The sequence below is a fragment of the Aethina tumida genome, chromosome 7 (genome assembly GCF_024364675.1).
Source record: "Aethina tumida isolate Nest 87 chromosome 7, icAetTumi1.1, whole genome shotgun sequence".
Classification (NCBI taxonomy): domain Eukaryota; kingdom Metazoa; phylum Arthropoda; class Insecta; order Coleoptera; family Nitidulidae; genus Aethina; species Aethina tumida.
Window position 1 is genome coordinate 15638168 of NC_065441.1, and position 24208 is coordinate 15662375.

The 24208-nt window shown below is 30.9% G+C and overlaps 3 protein-coding genes across 3 annotated transcripts; 1 reads left to right on the forward strand and 2 right to left on the reverse strand.

The window, feature by feature from the left end:
- The first annotated feature begins 1670 nt into the window (after positions 1 to 1670).
- LOC109598193 (ATP-binding cassette sub-family G member 4) lies at positions 1671 to 13482 on the forward strand. The gene is made up of 9 exons (XM_020014044.2): positions 1671 to 1776; positions 7096 to 7281; positions 9590 to 9895; positions 10744 to 11318; positions 11373 to 11543; positions 11596 to 11940; positions 11994 to 12094; positions 12146 to 12301; positions 12354 to 13482. Exons 2-9 carry the CDS (start codon positions 7151 to 7153, stop codon positions 12705 to 12707), a joined length of 2139 nt encoding a protein of 712 aa, XP_019869603.1. The 5' UTR covers positions 1671 to 1776; positions 7096 to 7150; the 3' UTR covers positions 12708 to 13482.
- On the reverse strand, positions 13429 to 15351 carry LOC109598171 (leucine-rich repeat-containing protein 56). The gene is made up of 6 exons (XM_020014017.2): positions 14615 to 15351; positions 14453 to 14562; positions 14013 to 14401; positions 13892 to 13959; positions 13701 to 13839; positions 13429 to 13649 (listed from the first exon to the last, which is right to left on the reverse strand). Exons 1-6 carry the CDS (start codon positions 14921 to 14923, stop codon positions 13594 to 13596), a joined length of 1071 nt encoding a protein of 356 aa, XP_019869576.2. The 5' UTR covers positions 14924 to 15351; the 3' UTR covers positions 13429 to 13593.
- Positions 15352 to 16237: 886 nt separating this feature from the next.
- LOC109598156 (synaptotagmin-10) lies at positions 16238 to 23178 on the reverse strand. Its single transcript, XM_020013997.2, has 9 exons — positions 22870 to 23178; positions 22287 to 22436; positions 20946 to 21077; positions 20576 to 20730; positions 20354 to 20522; positions 17322 to 17442; positions 17095 to 17266; positions 16578 to 16772; positions 16238 to 16523 (listed from the first exon to the last, which is right to left on the reverse strand). Exons 1-9 carry the CDS (start codon positions 23176 to 23178, stop codon positions 16520 to 16522), a joined length of 1407 nt encoding a protein of 468 aa, XP_019869556.1. The 3' UTR covers positions 16238 to 16519.
- Positions 23179 to 24208: the final 1030 nt, after the last annotated feature.

Genomic DNA, 24208 nt, shown 5'->3' on the forward strand with positions numbered 1-24208 from the left:
AACCAGGAAACCATCAATGATGATTAATCGAAAAATCATTCTTTGTTCGATTGTATCACAAATTCCGGAGCCAAAAATAATTTTCCAATTTAAACCGTTTCATTTCCTTTGACAAACACATCCTCACGTAGTAATTTATTAAATGAAGAAGCACGATTTCAGTGCCATTGTGTGTAAATTTTATTGAATAAGTACCCCGGTACATCGGTGCAATCACATGTGCAGGTTCGCGAGTACACTTCGGTACACACGCACTCTGCTCCTACTCATTAACATAATCGCGGTTTATGATTATTATTTATGGTTGATATTATTATTTTTGTGCTGTTTGTGACGAGGCAACTTTATCGGTTTTTATTAAGAAGTCGTACGCAATTTGAATAGGGTCATAACATTAGAGATTTGGGAGATGACGTCCAGTATTTTTAAAATAGCGATTTTTGTAATTATATCTAAATTGTTATTTTAAAATTTTAAGTCTGTAAATTAATGACGTTTAAAGTGTACTGTCACAAAGATTTTATTGGCAATTTGGTGATTGTTTTAAAATATTCAGAAATAATGGACTATGCAAATTCATTAGACAGATCTAAAATAAGAATTATAATGTCAATATAATTAGTGAAATAAATGAAAAAGTCTGTACTGGAAAACTTTAAAATTGAAAAGAACATTAAAACAATAATTGTGAAAACGTTACTTATTAGTTAAATAAAGAGTAGTAGTCAAAACAAGCATATTAATTAATTGCAATTTTTATCTTGTTGACAACAAAATTGGGATTTGAGATGGCATCAGTAAATTATAAAGAAATACTTTAATCATTAAGATGACATTACATAAGTTTATTTATATTATTCAGAACTTTGATATACTTATTTTAACAATATTATGAAACGTCGACAATAAATATTTTTGCTTTTTGATAAACGTACGCAATCAAAATAAAAACAACTTTCTTTATTGTCTCGGAAATTGTATCAAATTTATAAACAAAATATTACAATAAAAGAGATAATTTGCACACGTGAGTCATTCCCTTTACAACAACCCGTTTAATATTTATCACAAACAAAGGCAAAGGATGAACTCCAAAGATGTCATTCACACTGTTCACCACGTGTTAATATTTACATCAATAATACGACAAAAATTTGCAAAAATCAGATGTGATAATTTGATAGTTAGTCAGCGGCATGATCTTAGTCACCGGCCGAAAGAACAAAACGAAAATCAATTACATTCAAGTCCGATAGCACTTAAAGCTCATATGGACGATTTTGTAGTGGGGAAACTGGCGAAAATGACCTGTAAAAGCTCCAAAACGGCCGGTACACTTGTACGTAGGAGCCGAGCTTCGATTCGTTCGGTCGTCTTCGTTTCTAGGCGTTGCCATACGCACTTTCTCGTGCTTCGAATTCACTTTAATTTGATCCAATTTTAATAACAAATTTTATCAACGCGTTGGAAAATTATTTGTAGTCGAACTGGAACCATTTTTATCCGATTTTTGTTGTCCAAAGAGTAAGTTTTGAAGTCAATCTACCAGGTTGTAGAGGTTGCTGACGTGCTTTTACTCGATTCTTGGCAACAACGCTTTCGAGGAGTTCAACCAGCAATGGACATAAAGAAATTGGACATTCAGTAACTGAGAGTTACCTACAATGTAACACGGTAAACAGCTGATGACGGTAACAATAAACTTATGTTCTGATTGGAAAATTCGTGTCGTGTTGTGATACTTAATTGGCCAGTGTTTGTGACTGTTGTCATTTGGTATGTGAATCGATAGATGTTTTAGAAATCAGCACACCTATCACACACACACACATCGAGGTAGATTAATAGACGATTGGGGCTTTTGTTCAGTAGGACCCTAACCTTAAGTCACCCTTCAGCTCTTCCAGTCGTCCTTCATTTCATTCGGTTTAACTGAAAAATTAACGAAACACCCACATTCGTTTCGCATTAATTCAATCCAATGCGAAAAGTCAATGACATAAACAAATTATTGTATTTCATCCAGAATAGGGAGGATGTATCATTATTTCACACCGCTGACTAAATATAGATTTATGTCTTGAATTTTTAAGGGAGCTAGCTATAATTAGAAGTCGAGTAGAACGTGGAAATGGTTGAAGGCACACAATAAATTATTTAAGCAGCTCGAAAGTCATAAAATTTCTAATGAATAAAAAAAAAATTGGAATCGTCATTGAGGCTCTCTAAAAAACTGAATAAATGTCACCTCTAAAGTAAGTAAAGATGTCCCCTGTCAATTTTCTAGATGGAAAACACACGGTATTAAAGAAGAACGCGGATGTTTTCATTTAGGAAATGAAAACTGACCAAAATTTCACATTCACTACAACAACTTTAATTATGTTTAAATGGTTTGAGAATCAAAATTATATATGTTTCTAATTTAATATTTATGTTTATATTATTATTATTATATTTAACATCAAAAAGGTTAAAACAATTTTACTTCTATTTTAAAATTGAAAAAAATGATTTTAAAAAATTTTAAATGCAAAATTTTATTTAATAAAAATCTTAAAATTCTCTCGTAAATTTATTTGAAATTTTACATTAGTTAAATTTTATTAAAGAAAATCATAATCAAATTCGTAACATTTATTAAAAAAAGAGGAATTTCTGTAACATCACAAAGTACAGAACAATTTTAATTCTATTTTAAAATTTTCCGAATTGTATTTTAGTATTTTAACATTTTAAAACTTTTACGTGTTAAACTTGATTTTAGTAATTAAAAAATCTTTTAAAATAGAAAATATTTTTGAAAGTTACTATATGATAATTTTATTATAACATTTAAAATGAAATAAAATTAATAAAAAACAGAAATAATGTCTGTAACATCAAAAAGGTCAGAACAATTTTACTTCTATTTTAAAATGTATTTTAAAATTTTTAAATGCAAAAATTTTATTTTTGGTATTACGTAATAATATTTTAAAAAAAAATCTCTGAAAACTTTCTAGTAAACTTATTTGAAATTTTATTAAAGAGAATTATTATCATTTATATATTTTATTATTATTTATATAAAAAAGAGGAATTTTTGTAACATTGAAATGTCCAGAATAATTTTACTTCTATTGTAAAATCCTTCGAATTATATTTTAGTATTTTGAAATTTTAGTAATGAAAAATCTCTTAAAATAGAAAATATTTTTGAAAGTTTATATATAATATAATTTTATCATAACATTTAAAGTAAAATGAAATTAGTTCAAAACAGAAATAATGTCTGTAACATCGAAAAGGTCAGAACAATTTTACTTCTATTTTAAAATTAAAAAAAATCTATTTTAAAAATTTTAAATGCACAAATTTTATTTTTAGTAATACGAAATTATAAAAAAATCTCTTTAAATTCTCTACGTAAATTTATTTGAAATTTTACATTAGGAAAATTTTATTAAAGAAAATCATAATACAATTCGTAAAATTTATTTAAATTTAAATTTTTGTAACTTCAAAGAGTTCAGAACAATTTTACTTCTATTTTTAAAATTATAAAAAAAGGTTTTAGATGTATAAAATAAAGTTTTACAATATTTAAAGAAAATCATAAAATATTTAAGATTTACTTAAAACAGAAACAATTTTTTAATATCAAAAAACTTGAATGTTTATTTTTATTTTAAAACTTAAAAAAATTATATTTCAAAATTTCTTGATATTGAATTTTGATTTTAATAATAAAAAGTAAGTAAAATATCTTAAAAAAATAAAATTTATTTGAAATTTGTATGAAGTATTTTTATTATATATTTTCATTATAATTACAGAAATTCAAATTTTTAATATTTATTTTAAAGAGAAACAATTTTTATGACAACAAAACATCGGAATAATTAGCTTCTAAAATTGAACAAAACCTTATTTTAAAATTTTAAATTTTTTGATATATAAATTTTATTTTTATAGATAAAAAATGTAAAAAATCTTTTAAAACAGTAAATTTATTTGACTTTAATTTTATTATATAAATTGTAATGAACTATTTAATATTTATTTAAAACAGAGGCGATATGTATTCTAAATAGAAAATTCTTTTAAATATTTCGAGAATATTTTATTATCTAACCTAATATGATATTTTAACAAAACTGTCTATAATTTTACATTGTAAAAATGTTTTAATATGAAATTTTTAAGAAGATATATTTTGAATTTTATATAAAGTTGATACTTACATTTAAATTTTAAAAATACTAAAAAAATATCTTTTCAAACTGCAAAATTGTTTTACGTCGCAAAACTCAAATAAAATAATTTTTTAAAAATTATTATGTTTAAATTTTTATGGTCAACAAGTGTTTAAATTTATTTTCAATTTTATATTTCAAAAATGAAACAAAAAATTATATTTAAAACGTGATTATTTAATGTTTATTAATCGGTCATATTTTAAAAGATACATTATCACAATTATTTTTAAAATTGTTGGAACATTATAGATAAAATATATTTTATACTAATTAAACTTAAAAACTTTATGCAATTAAATACTTAATTTTATATTGGATGACGTTTGAAGTCAAGTATTAATTAAAATTAATTAATCATAATTGAATTATACATAAATTGTTTTATGATTATAATTTTGTGTTAATGTGCTTCAATCAACTTTTTTTGGCGATAGACAATAATTCTGATGTGTCTATCTATTTTCGGGTTTATTTTGATCAAACACGCAATGCCGTAATTAAATATTCGATGAAAAACTTCAATCATAAGAAAAAAAGTCAATCGAACTAAAATGATGTACTATTTACTAGATAGTTGAGATAAAAATAAAGTTGCTTCAGAATTAGATTGTGTAAATTATCAAATATACGCCTTTTAAAGTATTTAGGTATTAGTTAAGTCTTTCTAATGATTGAATATAGGTGCATACATTCTTTATAAAGGAATTTTCTAATGGCATCATCGTACTTTCACTTCGTTTAGAACGTACCCGATTAAAACCATCACGGTTATTGCTTCTGATGTTACCGGAAATCATTTAATCCCAATAAAATTATTTCCAAATATTAGATTTGGCCAGATTTAGATAAACTCCTTTTTATTTATGTACAAGTACAACAGCTAGCTGAATACGATAAACATTTCCTGTGACCATTATGACTAAAATCACGTTGATAAAATACAATTACTCGATTACCAATCGCAAAACTGTTTAATATCCGTCGTGAGTAACTAATGGTCATATTAATATTAGTTGCTGGTTTTCTATTGGACAGAACAATTGTTTATAAAAAGTGTTATGTGAATAGATAATTAACACCAGAGCTGTATACAAATTTATGTTTTGATCTATTTGCGGCCTGGAAAACTCACGTGCTGTATAACCGACATTAAATCGTAAAATTTTGGTTGGAATATAAAAATATTTCCTGTTTTGGTTATAAGATAAAATTATTAAATTGTTTTTAGGTATTGATTTAGTGTAAAGATAAGTTAAAATAAAATCAATAGCCTAGTTTAAAGTTGTAAAATCAATGGAGTTACTTCGAAGTAACACAAACGTTTAAAGTAATGATAAAAAGAGAAAATACATTGTCTATTTTCTCTCATAATTAAACTGATGATGCGAAAGCGTTACACAATCATAAAATGTTCTGAGCTGTGACAAAAATAGGAAGTCGTTTTATATTAGTACTACAATAACTTGTTTAATGACATTACAATTAATATAGGTCATTTCATCCTCAACAAAACAAATTACCATTATACTTGCATCGAGAGTAATAACAGTAGTTGAATTCGTTTCAAACTCAATTTATTATTTACAAACGTAAAACGAGAAAAAGCAAATTAATTTTTTTATGACATATTGGATGTTCGTAATCATATGTTATACAAGTTCGAAACAGGTATGGCAATTATGGTTCTACACAAACAATAATTAAATATCCACCGATATGGAACCCAGAAATAAAAGTGTTTTTTTTTTCTTTTAGACATGCAAGCTTTCAAAAGACACAAAGCCAGTTTTATCACAAGTGAATTATGTGCGCTTGTACTTTGCATGTCGTCTAGATATGAGACGTGAACAATTTAAGACTACAGACGTTTTTGTCACGATTTAATTTGTTGTGGTACGAATAGTTTCCTGGAAGTTTTATGAAAAGGGTTTTGTTGCAGATGAATCTTTTGTGCATATTTTCCCTACTTTAATAAGTTGTTATTCTAAATAAACATCCAGTTTTTAATCGCTGAGAAAATATCTAAAATTCGTGACCTAGCAAATAATTTGTAAAGATTTTTTACACAAAAGTACCGTTGTGAATTGATGAGTTTCAATCTATGAACTTGAAATAAATCATCAATATTAATGTTTTGAAGAGGAAAATTAAAATGAGACTTTAAGATGATTCCCACCTCACAATTGTAATTCATTAAACTTCAGACGTTCCCAATATGCTAGATCAATTGACAATGACCTGTATAAGAGTTACATGCTGTTTCAATATAATTCATCGGTTAATTTGATGTCGTGGGATTCAACCATTATTTGATTATTCTATACTTGTGTCACTAAAGGTAGATAAAGTTATTTTTTTTCTATTAAAATATTGTAATCAAAATTCCTTCAAGGCTTATTACATTAAAGTAAGAAAAAAGTTAATCAATAAATAAAAATCGTAGCTTGAAAATGTTGCACTGTCGAAACCTTTCGATTTTCCTTGAAATAATCATATTGTCGCTGCATCGTTCTGTTTCAATTTGCCCCAACCCCCAGTTGATATTACTAATGCTTGTGCATTAACGGGCGTATCATCTCTACGTTTCCGCCATTATTTCCTCCGGACTCGACATAAAAATCTAAAAATAGCTTCAATCAACCGAAAACTTCACTCCTCTTCACCTTATTACGTGCCTAATTACTAATTCCTGGCATCAAAGTACGTGGCGATGCTCCAGAATGGAAACGCACCTGTTAATCCCTTTACGTTTGTTATCTGCACAGATAATGTACACACCGAACAAATAGCAAAATGAAATTTATCTCCCGTTTTACAATCAAAAATTGATTGATACATGTTTGTCGTTTTTCAGATTTAGTGTCGAAGAGTCGGTTGGACACAGATGGTTTTATGACAATTGCTTGAGGATGTCCAGCGATAGGAGTAGTGTCAAAATCCATCTGCCACTGGGCGATGAAGCTGGCGAGTCAGTTTCGTACAATGCGAGGAGCGTCTGCAGCCCGCCCAACGAATCTCTCAACAACGCCTCTGTTTTAAGGTAACTTTTTATTTTTCCTGATCAATATAACCAATGGCGACGACACACATGAATAAATTATAATTGTTAAATTGATTATCGGCACAATTTAACTAGATTATAACCGCACGAAATAGTTTTATTTGAGCTGTAACGTGCAAATGTTTAGCACAGACCGGTGAATCGATAGTTTAAAAATAGACGCCGAAATTAAGAATTCCAAATTATGTATTCCATTAAACGTATAAAAGGATCAAATAGAGCGGCACTAAAATAGATTTGACAAATTGGTTTACATAATGCCTCAACAATTACCAAAAAATTTTGTTTTTTTTCCTCAGCCTGTTTATGTTTGGTTTAATTATAAACTTTAGGATTAGCTCGTGGATAATATACACGTGAAACTAATTGATGACTTCCTGGCTTGAATGGTGAATGTTGTATGGAGAGCTTTTTGATCTGACGCTTTAATCAGGTGCAGATTTCCCCACAGAGAAACTTTGCCCTATTAATATTTCACCATTACTAAATAAACAATATATTCGGATTCGTAAAATTCAACCTTTAATCCGCGGGTACCACTGGCTACGGGTTCAAGGTTTTCTTAGTTGTTAGCTTTACACGTGTTTGGTTTATCAACAAAATAGAATTTGTGTCACTCACTCAAATATTATTCATTGTATATTAACATTATTAACGATATAACGGCGGACAAAGACGTGCGCCATTATTTGTTAATTAACTGGTTGAAATCTGATAAGCACATGTGTCCATTATCTGTCGCAGTCGCATTATTTTGTAATCAGCTGGTGCGATTTGATTAAATTTAATTAAATATGTGCGTGGTGAAGCATCTATTCGAAATATTTTGTTGAACGTGTTGTCTGTGTTTGTGTTTGTAAATATGGACCACAGGAATAGGTAAAATTATTTAAAAATACTCATAGTTTCGAGTCTGACTAGGATGGCACAATTCCAAGTCTAGTTTAAATTTTATCTGTTAATATTTCCTTGTGCACTGCACGAATTTTCAACAGACGAAAAATTAAACTGTTTTATTTATTTGAGGCTTTGTAAAAGTGTGCTCTAAATTCGTGTTTATCAACTAGCTTATGGGTCAATTTAATCGTTAATTAAATATTATTTATTTGGATAAAATTAAATTACTTGTCCTGATTAAAGTTTTAATATTAACTACGTTGCTAATATAGTCAAAATTTGGCTGCACATTTCATCTATAGTTAATAATTTTTATTTTATTTTTAACAGTGATTTTCTGAGAATATTATTTTCAAATGCAATTAATTAAAATAAATTTGCGTAGTTTATTTAAATTTGAACTAAATTTTCAATAAAATATTGATATAACAATTTAAGTAATTATTAAATTAATTGAACCTTCTCTAACCTTAAATATTTCTTAATAATTATAATCAGATTTTATTTCTAAAAATCTCTCCTTAAATTAAGATAAGATAATAATACAATATAATTTTGATTGTTCCTATTGTAATAGTTTTAATACAATGTAACTATATAATCTATTAAAATTAAACAGGTGTATTTCGGTAGACGATTTGTACTTTTAAGAAAAATCATGAAAAAACGAATCAGATAAGGTATTGATTGTACTTCTGTACTTATTTAAGATATATAATACTCATCAATTCATTCAGGAAATTTCATTACTTTTAGATGTTCCATGTTTGAGAATGTCAATAACAGCCAATTATTAGTTGACGCACTAATTGTGAGTTTGTTGCTTTTCTTGGTTTTGATTAAAGATGTAGGAATTATAATTTGATTGGAATCAGGAACAGTTTCTTAACTTGCCTTGAGGCAATCTATTATTATTATTGCTCAAATGGCAATTGCGTGTTCAATGCTTGGAATTATTAGGATTATTTTTAAACAACACAATTGTTAACAGGTGTTCATCAAATATACAAACATAAATTTTTATTTTTTTTGTACAACCAGTAGATGCTTAACAAAGTCCATCTAGATAAAATAACTGTTTCGAATGTTTTAATCGTTGAATTTATACGTTGAACTCCAACAAAATCACGTTTCATACTTTTATTTTGTTGAAACTTTTACAACAATAGTTTATTTTTTCGATAATAATTATTCATTTATTGTCAATTCATGAATTTTTCAAATATTTTGTTCTAGTAACTTATTGTTAATAAACTGTTGCTCACTATTTGTTTGGGTATTGTAAAAGTGGACAATAACTTTAAAACAGTCACTTTGAACATCTGGTCATACAATTTCAAGAACTAGACATGACAGAAGTGGTAATTTCATGTACACATATTTTTTTCAGCGGTTCCCAATCGAATCTATGCAATGGATCGTCCGGGGTGACGATCGCCGGAGCGCTCCGGAAGGTGCCCAACAGCAGCCCGAGCAACAAACGGCCCATGATCTCGTTGACGCATCTGCCGAAACGTCCGCCCGTCGACATCCAGTTCAACGATCTGTCCTATTCGGTTTCGGAAGGACGAAAACGCGGCTACAAAACCATCCTGAAATGCGTCAACGGGAAATTCAAGTCCGGCGAACTGACCGGCATCATGGGACCATCTGGAGCAGGGAAGAGCACCCTGATGAACATTCTTGCCGGCTACAAGTAAGTGTTTCGATGTGATTAAGGTGTTGATTTAATTAATGTCTTCCCACGTGATTTATCCACTTGAAATGAATCAAACCCTGACCTTTGCAACGTTTAATGGACTGTGAATTATAAATGGAAAATTAATGTGTATATTTGACTGATCTTTGGTTGAGATTAGTTTTAATCTGCTTTCAATTATGAATTGAAATAGTTCCACGCCAACAAAACATTAGGACGGACTAAAATAAGTTTATAATTCCCCTTTTTAATTAGTGAATGTTCGTTTCCTATTCAAACATAATTGAATTGGCGGACAAAGAAAGGGAGAAATGTCATTGCACCTTCATCAATTATTATAGTATTTCGCTTGCACAGTTTTGACTAAATTTGTGTGACCCATTGAAATACATTTATTGGGACATAAATTGCGAACAATACGACAATTCAATGATAGCAATACGTTTGTCCGTCGATGAATCATACCGTGACTCTAATTGAATTTTTATAACAACATGAATATTTAATTACTAAACAGTCTTCAATTTAGCTATGCGTAAATTAAACATAACCAGTTGCAAAACGAGTCTAAATGTTTGTTTAACACGTTAATTATTTACACCTTTTTTGCTGTTTATTTTGTTCATAAATAGAACTAGCAGTTAACAAGCAATCGACATAAAACAAAGTAGTTCTAGGACTATTTAGATACAAAAACACTATAACATTCAAATTGCTTTTGTTAGTTTTTGTGCCTGGGGCCACTTCAAAACGTGTTCCCTGCAAATGTCAAAAGTGCAATTAGCAAAAGTAGTAACAGGAAGATAAAATTATGATTTGCCGGCATCTATTTTGTTTTTGTTCAGGACGTCCAACTTAAGCGGATCAGTATTAATAAACGGAAAGGAAAGAAGCCTGCGCCGCTTCAGAAAAATGTCCTGTTACATTATGCAAGACGACTGTTTGTCTCCTCATTTGACGGTCAAAGAAGCCATGACGGTTTCGGCGAATCTCAAATTGGGCAAGGGCATCACCAGGTCGGAGAAGAAGGTGGTGATCGATGAAATTTTGGACACGTTAGGTCTTCAGGATGCGGTCGACACCAATTCATCAAGTCTGTCTGGTGGACAAAGGAAGCGGTTGTCTATTGCTCTGGAATTGGTGAACAATCCGCCGGTGATGTTTTTCGACGAACCGACAAGCGGATTGGATAGTTCGTCGTGTTTCCAATGCATCAGTCTGCTGAAGTCCTTGGCAAGAGGTGGAAGAACCATAATTTGCACAATCCATCAACCTTCTGCCAGATTATTCGAAATGTTCGATCATTTGTACATGCTGGCCGATGGACAGTGCATCTACAAAGGCAGCGTTATTGGTTTGGTGCCATTTTTGTCCAGCATGAGTTTACACTGCCCTAGCTATCACAATCCGGCTGATTATGGTTTGTTTAGTTTAGTTTCATATATCACAGGTTGCACATGAACATTTTTTGCAGTTATTGAGGTTGCCTGCGGAGAACACGGCGATTGGGTGCAAAAATTGGTGGTTGCCGTTAATGCAGGAAGATGTAACAGTTTTGTGAACGATAAGAAGGAACCGAAGATGATTGCCAATGACATTTCCAAAGAAACATCGACTGTTAAAACGGACGAACCTATCACAAATAGTAAAAAGCTAGCAATCCATCTTAAAGGCACAAAATTAACTTTAACTTTTAGGTATTTCAAAGCCTTACAGTGGAACACCAGCTGTAACTCCAGCAACTTGTACTACATCACTGCTGGAATCTTCGGAAAATCTAACGGCGGCCGACAAAAACGGTTTTCCTACAACAGGTTTCCAGCAGTTTTGGATTTTGTTGAAGCGCAGCACTAACATCATAGTAAGAGATAAGACTTTAACCAGAATGAGACTTTTAGCACATTTTATTATTGGCGTATTAATTGGATGTATCTATTATAACATTGGAGATGATGCTGCTAAAGTTATGAGCAATGCTGGATGTTTGTTCTTTAGCGTTATGTTCATGATGTTCACAGCTATGATGCCAACAATTTTAACATGTAAGGCATAATTTTTATTTTGGTAATAAAGATATTTAGTTTTCTGTTTTTAGTTCCTTTAGAAATGTCTGTCTTTGTACGGGAGCATCTGAATTATTGGTATTCTTTGAAGGCGTACTATTTCGCAAAAACTCTTGCAGACATACCGTTTCAGGTAAACTACGACATTTTTTTATTTATTATTATTTACTGTTTAATTTTTTAGATTGTACTAACAACGTGTTATATAGTCGGTGTTTACTTCATCACTTCTCAACCTTTAGACGGTAAACGATTTGGAATGTTCCTTTGCGCAGCTGTGCTCACTGCTTTAGTCTCGCAAAGTTTTGGTCTACTCGTCGGTGCTGGATTCAATATAGAAGTGAGTCATTAGATGACTAGTTAAGGAAATTGTTACGAAAACATGTTTGCAGGGTGGTGTATTCTTGGGGCCTATCTCAACAATCCCAATGGTGCTTTTCTCAGGATTCTTCGCAAATCTCGACGACATCCCGTATTACATTAGCTGGCTACCGTACATGAGTTACCTAAAGTACGGCTTCGAAGCGTCTATGATAGCGATTTACGGCCTAGATCGACCGAAACTTAAATGCGAGCAGATGTACTGTCACTTCAAATATCCCACCGCATTCTTGAAGCAAATGTCCATGAAGGATGACATGCAGACGTACATAATCGATATTGTTGTGCTCGCATCGTTGTTTTTGTTATTAAGGATAATAGCGTATTTTGTACTGAGAATAAAATTGATGACTGTAAGGCACTAGATGAAAACTGTAGAACCTGAGGAATTCCTTAATTGCTTTTATTAGGACGGATATACGACCGGAATGTAACAATTTTAACAGAGATGGCACAACAATACTTTAATTATTAGAGGTAAAAGACAAAATTGATTGAAGCTCTCTTAATACTAGTATTGTACTATTCATGGTGCTTCTACACCATGGATTTATTAATTAATGACATCTCTGTAGACATGTATGCAATTTTTTTAACATTACTATATATTAGATGTGTCTAGGTATTTTGGCCCTTTAGATTTACGAAATGTATGCTTGTAGGTCTTAAAGAAAAATTTATTATGTACCAGTTACACAATATCTAGACATATCCTCTCTGACAAGTAAAATATAACAATAGTCTACTTAAATTAATTACATAATTCTTTTTGTATCTTGGAAAAAGCAATATTTGGAAAAACAATTATTGTAAAACTCTTGCCCTTGAAATTGATTGATTGATTTGAACAATGAGATTATAATAGTGTTTATTTTAATATTTATATTTAAATGCATTTACATATATTGATAATTTTGATATTATACGCACTAAACTGTAGAAATTTTATTGTGATAGTATTCTAGATTTTTTTATTGTGATGGATTTTATTTTATTTATTATTATTTTACCATTTTGTTCTGTAACCATGGTTTCAAACAGAACTGTACCATACTCAATTTTTTAAAATAGCATATTAACAGTATATACAATTATTATATGTATATATTTCACATTTTCAAAATAAACTTTTTATATAAAGCAACGTTTTTCATTTAATACAATTTCTAATATGGAAATAAACAAATTTCAACCACAAGATGTACAATAATAATATAATTTATAACATTGAGGAGCTACTGAAATAATTCTTTAACCTTCATTTTCGACGTTTTCCAATTTCATGTCCTCTGAGGAGATTGTTTCATCTAAAAACTATACTGTTAATTTTATTTCATGCAATTTAAGGTTATACTTTCCTCTCATAAGTACGTCATCATCGTTCAAAGACAAAGCTCTTTCAAGGAAGACTCTCGGAGGAAAATCAACCACAAATCCTGTAGAAATATGGCGGTTTCTTCTGTTTCTGAATGAATTGTTTGGTCTGGTACTTCCAATCTGAAAATAGGAATTGTTATTTACTTGCATTGTTTGTGTATTAAAAACTAACTCCTTGAGCTACTTCTTCGATAACCAGATTGGAAAATTCATCCTCCACGTCAATCAGGAGATTCTCATCTATTAACAAACAATAAATTACATGGTAATCATTGATTTCCATTGAAACTCACCATCATTATAGGGAATACCGTCCAAACTCTTGATACCCGGTAGAGTACGCTTGATGGACTCCCTGTATGTGCTGGACGACTCAACGTTGTTATTTCCAGCTATGAAAATACTTTCTAGCTTCGAGCAGGTATTCAGAAATGACAATGTGTTGCTAATAGTGATGTAATTGCGTCTGACATCAAGAACTCTCAAGTTTGATAAGAAAGCACAAGGAAGAAGATCTTGTAGCAAATTATCGGCGGCGTACAACTCTTCCAGCATCTCGAAACCGAATACGCTGTCGATTGTATTCACGCCGCAATTATTCACCCTGAGAATTTTTAAATTTTTTAAGCCGCAACCTAAGTCTCTCAGGGACGAGACATAACTGCCATCTAAGATCAGCTCCCTTAAATATAAAATTTTACTATACTTACTTTGTGAATGGTTGATTGATTACCGTAAATTTGGCGTAAGTATGCCCAATTGTTGTAGAGGCAATTCCCTGGCGATCACCTTTAGTTTGAGTTGCGTTATTGACTCCAAATCTTCGGTGTATGATAATTCAACCTGAAATTTATTAGTTGTATTACTCGAATTTTTGAGTTAAATACATACATACCAGTAACTCCCTCAGATTTTGCTCTAGAGGAACCCTGCTACTGTTTCCTACCACATCTATATTCTCCTCATTCTCATCCGCACCGTGGTCGGAATCTGAATCCAACGACAAAGGCGTCAAAACCAGCTGTATATTTTGTGCATGTTCATTATTATTCATGAGCTCCTGCCCAATGAAGTCTTCCTCTAAATTTGGTGGCATGATCTCTTTTATAATATCGTTGTTTATTTCACTATGGCGATTACTATGGTAACTCCTTATTGATTTCAAGCAACGCGATGGATTTGAAGAATTAAACAAATTATGCATACATCAATTTTATTGAGTTTTAATGATTGAGTTACAACAGAAACACAGAGATTTTACTTTTCGTATCAGTAAGTGGTACTATTGACTTCTTAATTAACATACATTATAGTTAATTATAATTTTGAAGCCTTAGATTACATTTATTATATATTTTTTCTATTTTTCAGTCATAGATGCAAAGTTGAAATAACCTTGCAAAACACGTCAAATTGTTTTAACTGATTGACATGTTCTTAATGTCATTTATCCAAAGCAATTCACACGAGAAAGGATTTAACTTATTTGATTTAATATAGATTTAAATAGGTTTTACATTATCCTATTTTGTGCAAATCACTTCAAGATAATAAACAATATTCATATAAAATACATTATCGTTAAAGTATACATTTTATAACTAATAGCAACAGGATGAAATTGATGCACATTAATTTTAAAGCAACATAAAATGCACATTATTTTAGAGCGTTTTTATAACCCCAACAAAAGTGACATTGTGTTTAGGATATGTCTAATTCATATCGACCTTTTATTTATGATTATAACACACTAATTACAACAGCATTATATTCTAATGCATATGTCTTTTGATATGCCAGAGCATAAAGAATTGTATTTTGAGCACACAGATTTATTAAAAATATTAAGTATAGTCACAGATAAATTTTATTTTAAATAATCATAAAAAATCACTTCTGGTTACTATTTAGTATTTTATAATTTTAGTTAGGAACTTAAAGATTACAAATGATGGATTTTGGCACAAATTTGATTTTATCTGCGACTGGAAAGGTTAAAGCTCTTTTAAGAACAATTATCATTACACATATATTATTGTTCAGATCACAAGAAGTTTACACACAAATGAAATTGATTATTTTTGTATATTCATATAATTTTATAACAGTTAGTTTCACATTTATTATATATTTAAACTCGGTAATGCCCTAACTTAATATGTAGATTTCTCAGTTTTAGAGATAGTGTCTTTGTAAGATTTGACGGTTTTGAGATAGAAACTTATACTTCTATAATAGTTACCACAACTGAAATAATTCATTATTCTGTTCATTTTATTGTCCAAAATTATTAATAATTATTTTTAAACATGTGGAACGGTGGAAATTTATGCGTTTTATTTCTATTTCACTTTGTATAACACACAGTCTATTTTGAATTACCAAATGAAAGTTTATTCTACCAACTGCCAGTTATAGAGTATTTAATAATAATAATAGATACGAAAATACTTTTTAGAGACTACAATCTTACTAAATACTCTAATATACTATTCTTAACAATATATCATTATCATAACGTTAATAAATATATTCAATGTATAAATATACCAGACTTTTAAATAGTTTCTTCTCTTAAATCAGTCAGTTTATAAATATATTCAGTGGTATAATATATGAGTACAATACAATAGTTTATTTTTTTTTGTTTTGTTTTTTTTGTTCAGATATGTATAATTCATGTTTACAATTAACAACAAAGCCAAAAGATGGAAGGACGACAGTTTTGAAAAATGCCGGACAAAACACACCTTTAATCCCGAGTTTTTCAGACCCATTCAGCGACCAAAGGCTTTTTTCACCTGAAACGCAGTAATAATAAGTAAAAGTTAATACTTCGTTTGTTGTATTTTCACCTAGTCGTTAGACAACCGTTACAGATATTTCTGTCTTTCAATGGCGGGATGTAATTGGGTAAGGTTTCCAACAGACTGTACCATTGAGTAACCGGCGTTCTTGGATTATCCAGCATCTCTAACCAGTGATCTCTGCCCAAGCCGATGAAAGCTGAACCGATCATAATGTAACCCATAGGTTCATCGTGGCCGATTCTGCGGTAAAAAACAAGATTTATTACGCGCACGCAACTTTTATTTCTAAACTTTAATCGTTCGGGTTTAATTGAAACTTTAGAGAATTAAAGGCCTTGATGAAAGTTGATGCAATAAACTTTTTAACTCGCTCCAAAAGTGATTCATCAATTGTGGACTTCAAACTATGATTGATAAATAAACTTTATTAAAGTTATAGTTAGTGTATAAATTACAAAGCAGCTCTGTAAATTATGCTATCAAATTAAAAAGAACAAAATCAAACTTTCCGATAGTTATTCAAGCCACATTTTCTCAAGTTCCGAAGGGATCTAAAACTTACCGGTCGTAGTCCATAACTTTTAAAACTAAATACACGTCTTCGATGTTGTTTTCGGGAACATCGAAAACGAAAGCTTCATGAAACGTTGGATTCAACGTGTGGAATTTCACCGATGTCCTCTTCTTTTTTATACGTTTGGTCTGACATAACAAGTACAATTTGACGTACGGATCTGGAAAGGTTATAAAATTATTTTTTGTGTAATTCAGAAAGCGGGAATTGTTTGCCTGATTTTCCGGTGATATCCATAGTTTTGAAGCCGTGTCCTTTGATTATTGTGACTGTTAATCTACCAGCTATTGGAAGGTAGCAAAGTGAGACCATGAGTTCTCCCAAGTTTACTTTATCCTAGAACGAAAATTCGTTGAAAGAAGTCGCAAATTGCCTTTTGGCAAAGACGTCTCAAATTATATATCTTCTATCAATATTTGTAATCAGATTGAACTGCAAAGTTATAATTTGGTGCCTACATATATAGACTTTAATGCGCTTTCCTTACTTTGATATTAGCCAGGGAAATACATCAAAACTCTTGAAATGAAATTTTAAAAAGTAAGAGAAAATGACAAAATTTGTTGCGATAACTTATAGTGTATTAAAGTTATATTGAAGGTGAGTAGTTAATTTAACAGTTCGCTCCTCTAGACTTTAATGAACGAACTTTGATTATCTTTATATTAGCTATATTCTTGTTTATGATATTTCCCAATAAAATACATCAAAAGGCCTGAAATGACATTTTAAAAAACGAAAGAAAATAACAACAAACATATATTGCAATAACTTAAAATGTATTAAAGTTATATTGAGAGTAGGTACTTAATCTAATAGTTCCGCTCCTTTCAAAACTTATACCATTAAAAGTTGGCAAAGTTTCGGTGTGAAATTTTATCATCCTAATCAATACGAGATGATTATCCCTGTACTGTAATCTTCTCCTTTAACACTGTAATTATGCCGAGTAAGTTTTGGCTAATCAGATACAGTAAATCAGGACAAAAATGAAGGTAAAATTCGATAGAAAACGATGGAACTAAAAAAATGGAACAGATACGTCGGGATGGCACCGTAACAATCGGAGCTTTTAGCAAAATTGCCCTCCTCGAATGATAAATGGTTTGGAATAAAAGTTTCTGCCGCTTTAATTGTGAATTATGTGAATGTGTTTTTTATTTTGTTGCGCCACACGTGGTTGAAGCCGATCGTACAAACCCCGAAAACGACGGGAAATCGGGTCAAGGCCGGCAAAATTCAATATAGGGTTGGAAGAAAAGTAAATGCCCCAGACACAGCTAAAACCGGGACGCACTTTTACTGCTACTCGTACAGGTGGCCGAAATTAGCCGTGGCGAAAATGTTCGTTTGAAAAATATTAGAATTTATTTAGGTTGATAAATCGCGTTTCGCGTGCCGCATTAATAACGGACGAATTCGTCGAGGGCCCGTAATGCAAATAAATGGTGTTTGCGTGTTAAACGATGCCGAATATTATTCGAAACGAAAAAATGATATTTTTGTTGTTTTATAATCCTCGCGTTTATTTTTTTCTTGCGGGGAATTAAGCCATTTTCAGGACACATACATATTTTTTTCCAGGATCGACACTATTCAACATGAAATATTCATTATCGGCTTAATATTTAATAGCGTTGCAATGTGAAATTATGTCAATGCTCTTAACACATATTATTCGAAACGAAAAAATGATATTTTTGTTGTTTTATAATCCCCGCGTTTATTTTTTTCTTGTGGGGAATTAAGCCATTTTCAGAACACATAAATATTTTTTGTTCACGATCGACACTATTCAACACGAAATATTCATCATCGGCTTAATATTTAAAAGCGTTGCAATGTGAAATTATTTCAATCCTTTTAACACATTTTCAGTTTGCAAATATTCTCCTATTACCACTTCAGTAACATTTCAGTTATTTAAACAATTGTTATTGCCTAAATTATTTAGTATTTTAATTACAGAGAATGAAAGAGCTGAAATGAAAAATTTAACAGTGTTCCAGAGTGAAATTATTTGAAGTGATTCTTAATTTATTCTCAACAAGCAGACATAAAAAATTAAAAAAAATTATTAGTTATTGCCTAAATTATATTGGTTTTCAATTACGGAGTAAGTTAAGTTTGCAGAAATTTTCTTACTACTACTTCAGTAAAATTTCAATTATTACTTACTGTTTAAATTATTTAGTATTTTAATTACAGAATAATTTTAAGTTGAAATGAAAAATTTAATAGCGTTCCAGAGTAAAATTATTTCAAGCATTCCTAACATATTTTCAGCATGCAAAAATTCTCTTATTAATACTTTAGTAAGGTTTCAGTTAGTTAAACAATTTACCACTTATTGCCTTAATTATTTAGTATTTTAATTATAAAGAAATTTTTAAATTTGAAATAATTTTAATAGTATTGCAATGTGGTCCTTAACACATTCTTTACTTACTGAAATTCTTTAATTACTACTTCAGTGAAGCTGTCTGGAAATAATTATGTTTAAACCTAAATTAATAGTCTAATGTACGTTATTTTTAATTGAATAATTACAATTTAGATTAAGAGCTTTTTCTCTAGAGCATCCATATTAAAATAAGCACATAATTAAATTTTATTTAAAAGTCAGTTTCATTTATTAAACACCGAACTGAAAATTAAAGCAAACTATTTCTTCATTAACCTCAGAACTTTAATAAAGATAATTTACGAGTTTCTAAAAGCTTTTCCTCGACGATCTATTTACTTATTCTGTCCGATATACAGTAAACATAAATAACCGTTTAATCTGAAACAACGTGGGGTTTTACGGAAGACCTTCGCAGGAATTTAGATATCCCTGGATACAAGTTAAAGTTCATTGACTTTTGGCCCAATGAAATATTCGTTCCTATAGAATTTCAATTTGCAATTTCCACGTATTTCTAAATTAAAAACATTTAAGAACAAAGAATAAAAATAATCAAAATGTCGAGAGATAAATTGGCAATTTATCTTTTATACCTATCAATACCAATTTAAAATCCAATATCACAAAATCAAAGCGGTGTATCATTCATTTGGAGATGCTGCGGTAATAATCAATCCCGTGCGAAGCGTCTTTCCCGTTTCGTTTTCCACGACCCAGTTTGCACCAGGGAAAGCGGGTCAAGGACGGAAAAATACACCGGTAACAAAAGCAGTCACGTCGCAAGTAATATTCGGGATACTGCACAATAAAACCGGTCTTCCACTAACAAAGGACACTTACCTGTGGAGGGCACATAATATTCATTGTGTATTCGATTTCCTGGTGAAGATCGGCGATGTCCATCAGTCCTCTGTAGAAAACGTGGCCGATCAAATCGTGTCTGGAAAATCTGTCGAAGTCGTAAACCGAAAACTGGAGGCAACGATCCCTTAATTCATCATAAGTCACGCTGTAAACGGACGAATTGTAAAATTGATTGGTCTTTTAAAACAGTCCACTCACCTGAAAATAAACATTTCGTTGAATACCGGATTGACGTTTTTGCGTTTGACTTTCGTTTGGAACTTCTTTTTCCTGTCGGGTAGCAAATGCACCCTCACGTACGGATCGCAGCTGTTCTGTCTGCCTTTTATCGGCAAGTCGCGGCACTCCAGAATCTAAATTGCGAAAATAACGCACCTTAAATGGGTTTAAAAGCTAAATTCGCTAACGCCTCAAACACATAAACACACTTTGTTGAGTAGTCGACGCTTTTGTTGCTTACTTTACTTTCCTTACTTGATCTCGACTACAGTTTTAAGTTAATTTTGTTTTATAAGTCGAACATTACGTTATTGTAAATCGAATTTATTGACGATGAAATATAACGTACCCTCAGAACCAATCCTTCCATTTCCTTGTCGTAGTTAAGGGCGAAATGCAATTTTCCAGCGTATTCCATTTCTTTTCCATTGTTGCTTTCTATGGACGCCTGTCTAACCAAATCCTTTTTGTAAAGTTCGGGCTGAAATTATTAGATAGTTTAGAGATTTTGAGGGTTTATCCAATAAATTATTGTTTAGAGTGCCCTGTCTTGTCTAAATGATAAATAACTTTATTTTATAACTCCCGTTTCCAATTTAGTTTATCTAAATGGATGAAATTTATTAAAATGAACTTAAAAATACTTAATATTTAAGTACACTTTGGTAAGTGGATGTAGAAATAGTAAATTATTTCTAAACAAAAATGTATAAAAAATATCATTTAATTAGATGTTAAGGATTAACATGAAAGAGTGGAGCTGACCTAAAAACAGCTTTTCAGGGCTGGAATTAATTTTTAAATTTTGTATAGTCAATAAATCATAACAAATAATATGAAAATAAAATTTAATTAACTTGCTGAGCTGAATATGATGGAACGAATTCCTATTGAAATTAATGTCATAATAATTAAAATAGTTCAGTTCAAATTTCTGAAAGGTGAAAAAATGATAAGTAGCACAAAAGAGGAGCTTAATTAAATTTTAAAGAATTTTTAGAATAATGGAAGTGAGCGTAATTATTATATATTTACAGGGACAGATTCAATAAATTCTAGGTGCTAAGCAATCAAAAAATAAGAGAGTATGAAAACGACTGAAATTCATATAATTTTAAAAGAGTAAAATATTTCAAATGAAAGTTTTGTACAATCAAACAGCAGCATAAAAATGGACTTTAATTAAATTTTATAGAATAATTTGAAATAAGTGGAAATTGCTGCAATTAATACAAGGATGGAATAATTAAATTCAAAGCTGTAAACAGTAAAAAAAAACTATAACAAGCAATCTAATGATAGTATTTAATTAAACTCCAGAAAATAATGTGAAAGAAACTTAATAACTTAAACCTAGTAAAAAAGTAATTCTAAACAAAATTGCAGGACCCTCGAAACTTTGACAAAAAACGGCAACGAAAACTAAAAGGAGAACGTACGCAATTTAAGACCTAAATATTATTTTGACTTGGTGAGTTTACAAATCAGAATTTTAAAAACTTTCCGTTTCCATGTCTCGCTCGTCTCCGGAGATTAGCCGGCATTCTGGATCGTTAAGCCGCTCCGTTTTAATTAACGTTTTTAATTCTGGTCAACTGAAACCGCCTTGACCAACGGTCTTGGATTAACATTTTTAATGTACCACTCCATTTCAATTAAAACAGTTTTTTAAATCGTTTGCAATGATTACCTTGATGTTTCCGATGGCTCGACTGTTCGACCTTTCCAATGAGCAAATGCTGAATTTGATCTCGTTTGGTATATCCAATCTATGTGAGAGTTGCCTTTGAAATGTTTGCAATCTGTCCGGAACAATTGGCAGAGTTGTTTGTCTTAATACCTGTTCAACAACAAACAATACACCTGTGTAAACTGTGTGTAATTATGATACAATTGTTAAACAATTAACGGAGAGATTATATGCTTTGGAGGTAAGCAAATTATGGAATAATTTATCATATCATCCACGTGCGGCATAAACTGCAGCTCGTGCATAAAATAAAATGTTCTAAAAATATTCCGATCAATCGATAAATTGTTACAACTGTAGTTTTGATGTCTTTTATGGTGTTTAAATGAATATAATGCGGAAATTTCGGTACGTTCAACGGAATATGCACCGTTGAAACATCGAAACTCGATTTCAGTTCCTCAAACTTGCTCGGTTTCATATCTGAAACAAGTTTCTAACTTATACATTTCAAAGCGATAATCCGGAAAGTTGTTTATCACGTTACTGAAACCGAGTTTCGGGTGACGAATTTGTGATGTACCTTTTTGGTAACCGTCTCCTTGATCTCCTGTAATATGGGTTGGATCGTCTCGACCTGAAGATCGGGAAGTGAATGGCTGATCTGCACGGATGCCTGATTGGCGTTGTTCGTTGGTATTTGCGATTCTTCGATTTCATGCGAACGTTTACCGCAAGCCTTGTACTTCAACCATCGCCAAGTGACGGCGCAATGACTGCTCAGTGCGGCCACGATCACCAACGCCATTATTGTTAATGCGAAAAATGCTACTATTATATATGGAATTGCTTCGATCCAAGTCATCCAGTCTGAAAAGGGAACTTTTGTCATGTATCCGCAATTTGGGGGCTATACTTTTCATGACGATAAAAACAACGAAAATGTTTGCTGGTTTATATACTCAGTTTAAAAAGTTTTGCACCACCCTGTCGATGAATTTACTTGTTTAAATTAAATATAAAGAAAAAACGCAGAGAGAAATACAAACAATTCCATACGTCACTATTCTAATAAAAAGGAAACTTTTAGTTTGTGTCTTTAAACATTTAAGGAAGTTAAAAATAGTACAAATGCCAGGATATCCATTAACTAATGAAATTCTTTTATAAGAAGGTTTTGTTCTCACATAGGCAAAGATTGAACATTCATCACAGTATGTTTACAAGGACCATTCAACTATGTAATGAAAGGAGTTCCGTAGAAAGCAGAAGTCGAAGGATAACAAATCTCAGCTAAGACAGGTACGTGGTTCAAATAATTATTAAAAATATACTACTAACTCATTTTGAATTCAAGTTTCAGAAGACTAATTGTTGTTAGTTGATTACGATCTGGATTTATGTTTATCAAATTTGGCTTTTGCCTCAATAGTGGTGTGTTCTCGTTTCGAACCAAAAGAGAATTGAGAGGAAGATTGGTGAGTGATGACCACTGAATTGGAGTCTGATAAGGAAGTGGTGTACAGCAAGGACTCGCTGTTGTCAGTGAGGTGGTTCTTTATGTGTTATGTTTCGGGATAGAATCATGCATAGAAGAAGTTGGTAAATGTTCCTGTCATAATGAATGGACAATTTAACTTACTGTACAATCACTCACATCAAAGTGATTCAGAAAGCTCTCAGAGAAGGTGAAATTGAAAGAATAGAGTGGCCTCCACCTTCACCGGATATAAATCCGGTGTCGTTTAAATCTTCCTATGAATATTCATGATGTACCACAGGAAGAATGGAATATCCCTCAAGAATTTATTGATAATTTAAAAAAAGGCATGTACAGTCGTGTAAATAATTTGTTACAAAGAGGGAGTAGAAATACGAGGTAATTAAATTATTAACGTATATTGTTACCATTCGATTGTAAA

Excerpts from the sequence above, each read along its gene's own strand:
- LOC109598193 (XM_020014044.2), top strand. The coding sequence starts at position 7,151 with ATGTCCAGCGATAGGAGTAGTGTCAAAATCCATCTGCCACTGGGCGAT. Across the intron at positions 12,095-12,145 it reads TTGCAGACATACCGTTTCAG|ATTGTACTAACAACGTGTTA; the intron begins GTAAACTACGAC and ends TTAATTTTTTAG. Across the intron at positions 12,302-12,353 it reads GTGCTGGATTCAATATAGAA|GGTGGTGTATTCTTGGGGCC; the intron begins GTGAGTCATTAG and ends ACATGTTTGCAG.
- LOC109598171 (XM_020014017.2), bottom strand. The coding sequence starts at position 14,923 with ATGCATAATTTGTTTAATTCTTCAAATCCATCGCGTTGCTTGAAATCA. Across the intron at positions 13,960-14,012 it reads CGGTATTCCCTATAATGATG|ATGAGAATCTCCTGATTGAC; the intron begins GTGAGTTTCAAT and ends GTTTGTTAATAG. Across the intron at positions 13,840-13,891 it reads TCGAAGAAGTAGCTCAAGGA|ATTGGAAGTACCAGACCAAA; the intron begins GTTAGTTTTTAA and ends TCCTATTTTCAG.
- LOC109598156 (XM_020013997.2), bottom strand. The coding sequence starts at position 23,178 with ATGACAAAAGTTCCCTTTTCAGACTGGATGACTTGGATCGAAGCAATT. Across the intron at positions 20,523-20,575 it reads AACGAAATGTTTATTTTCAG|CGTGACTTATGATGAATTAA; the intron begins GTGAGTGGACTG and ends GTCCGTTTACAG. Across the intron at positions 16,773-17,094 it reads AAAGTTATGGACTACGACCG|AATCGGCCACGATGAACCTA; the intron begins GTAAGTTTTAGA and ends TTTTTACCGCAG.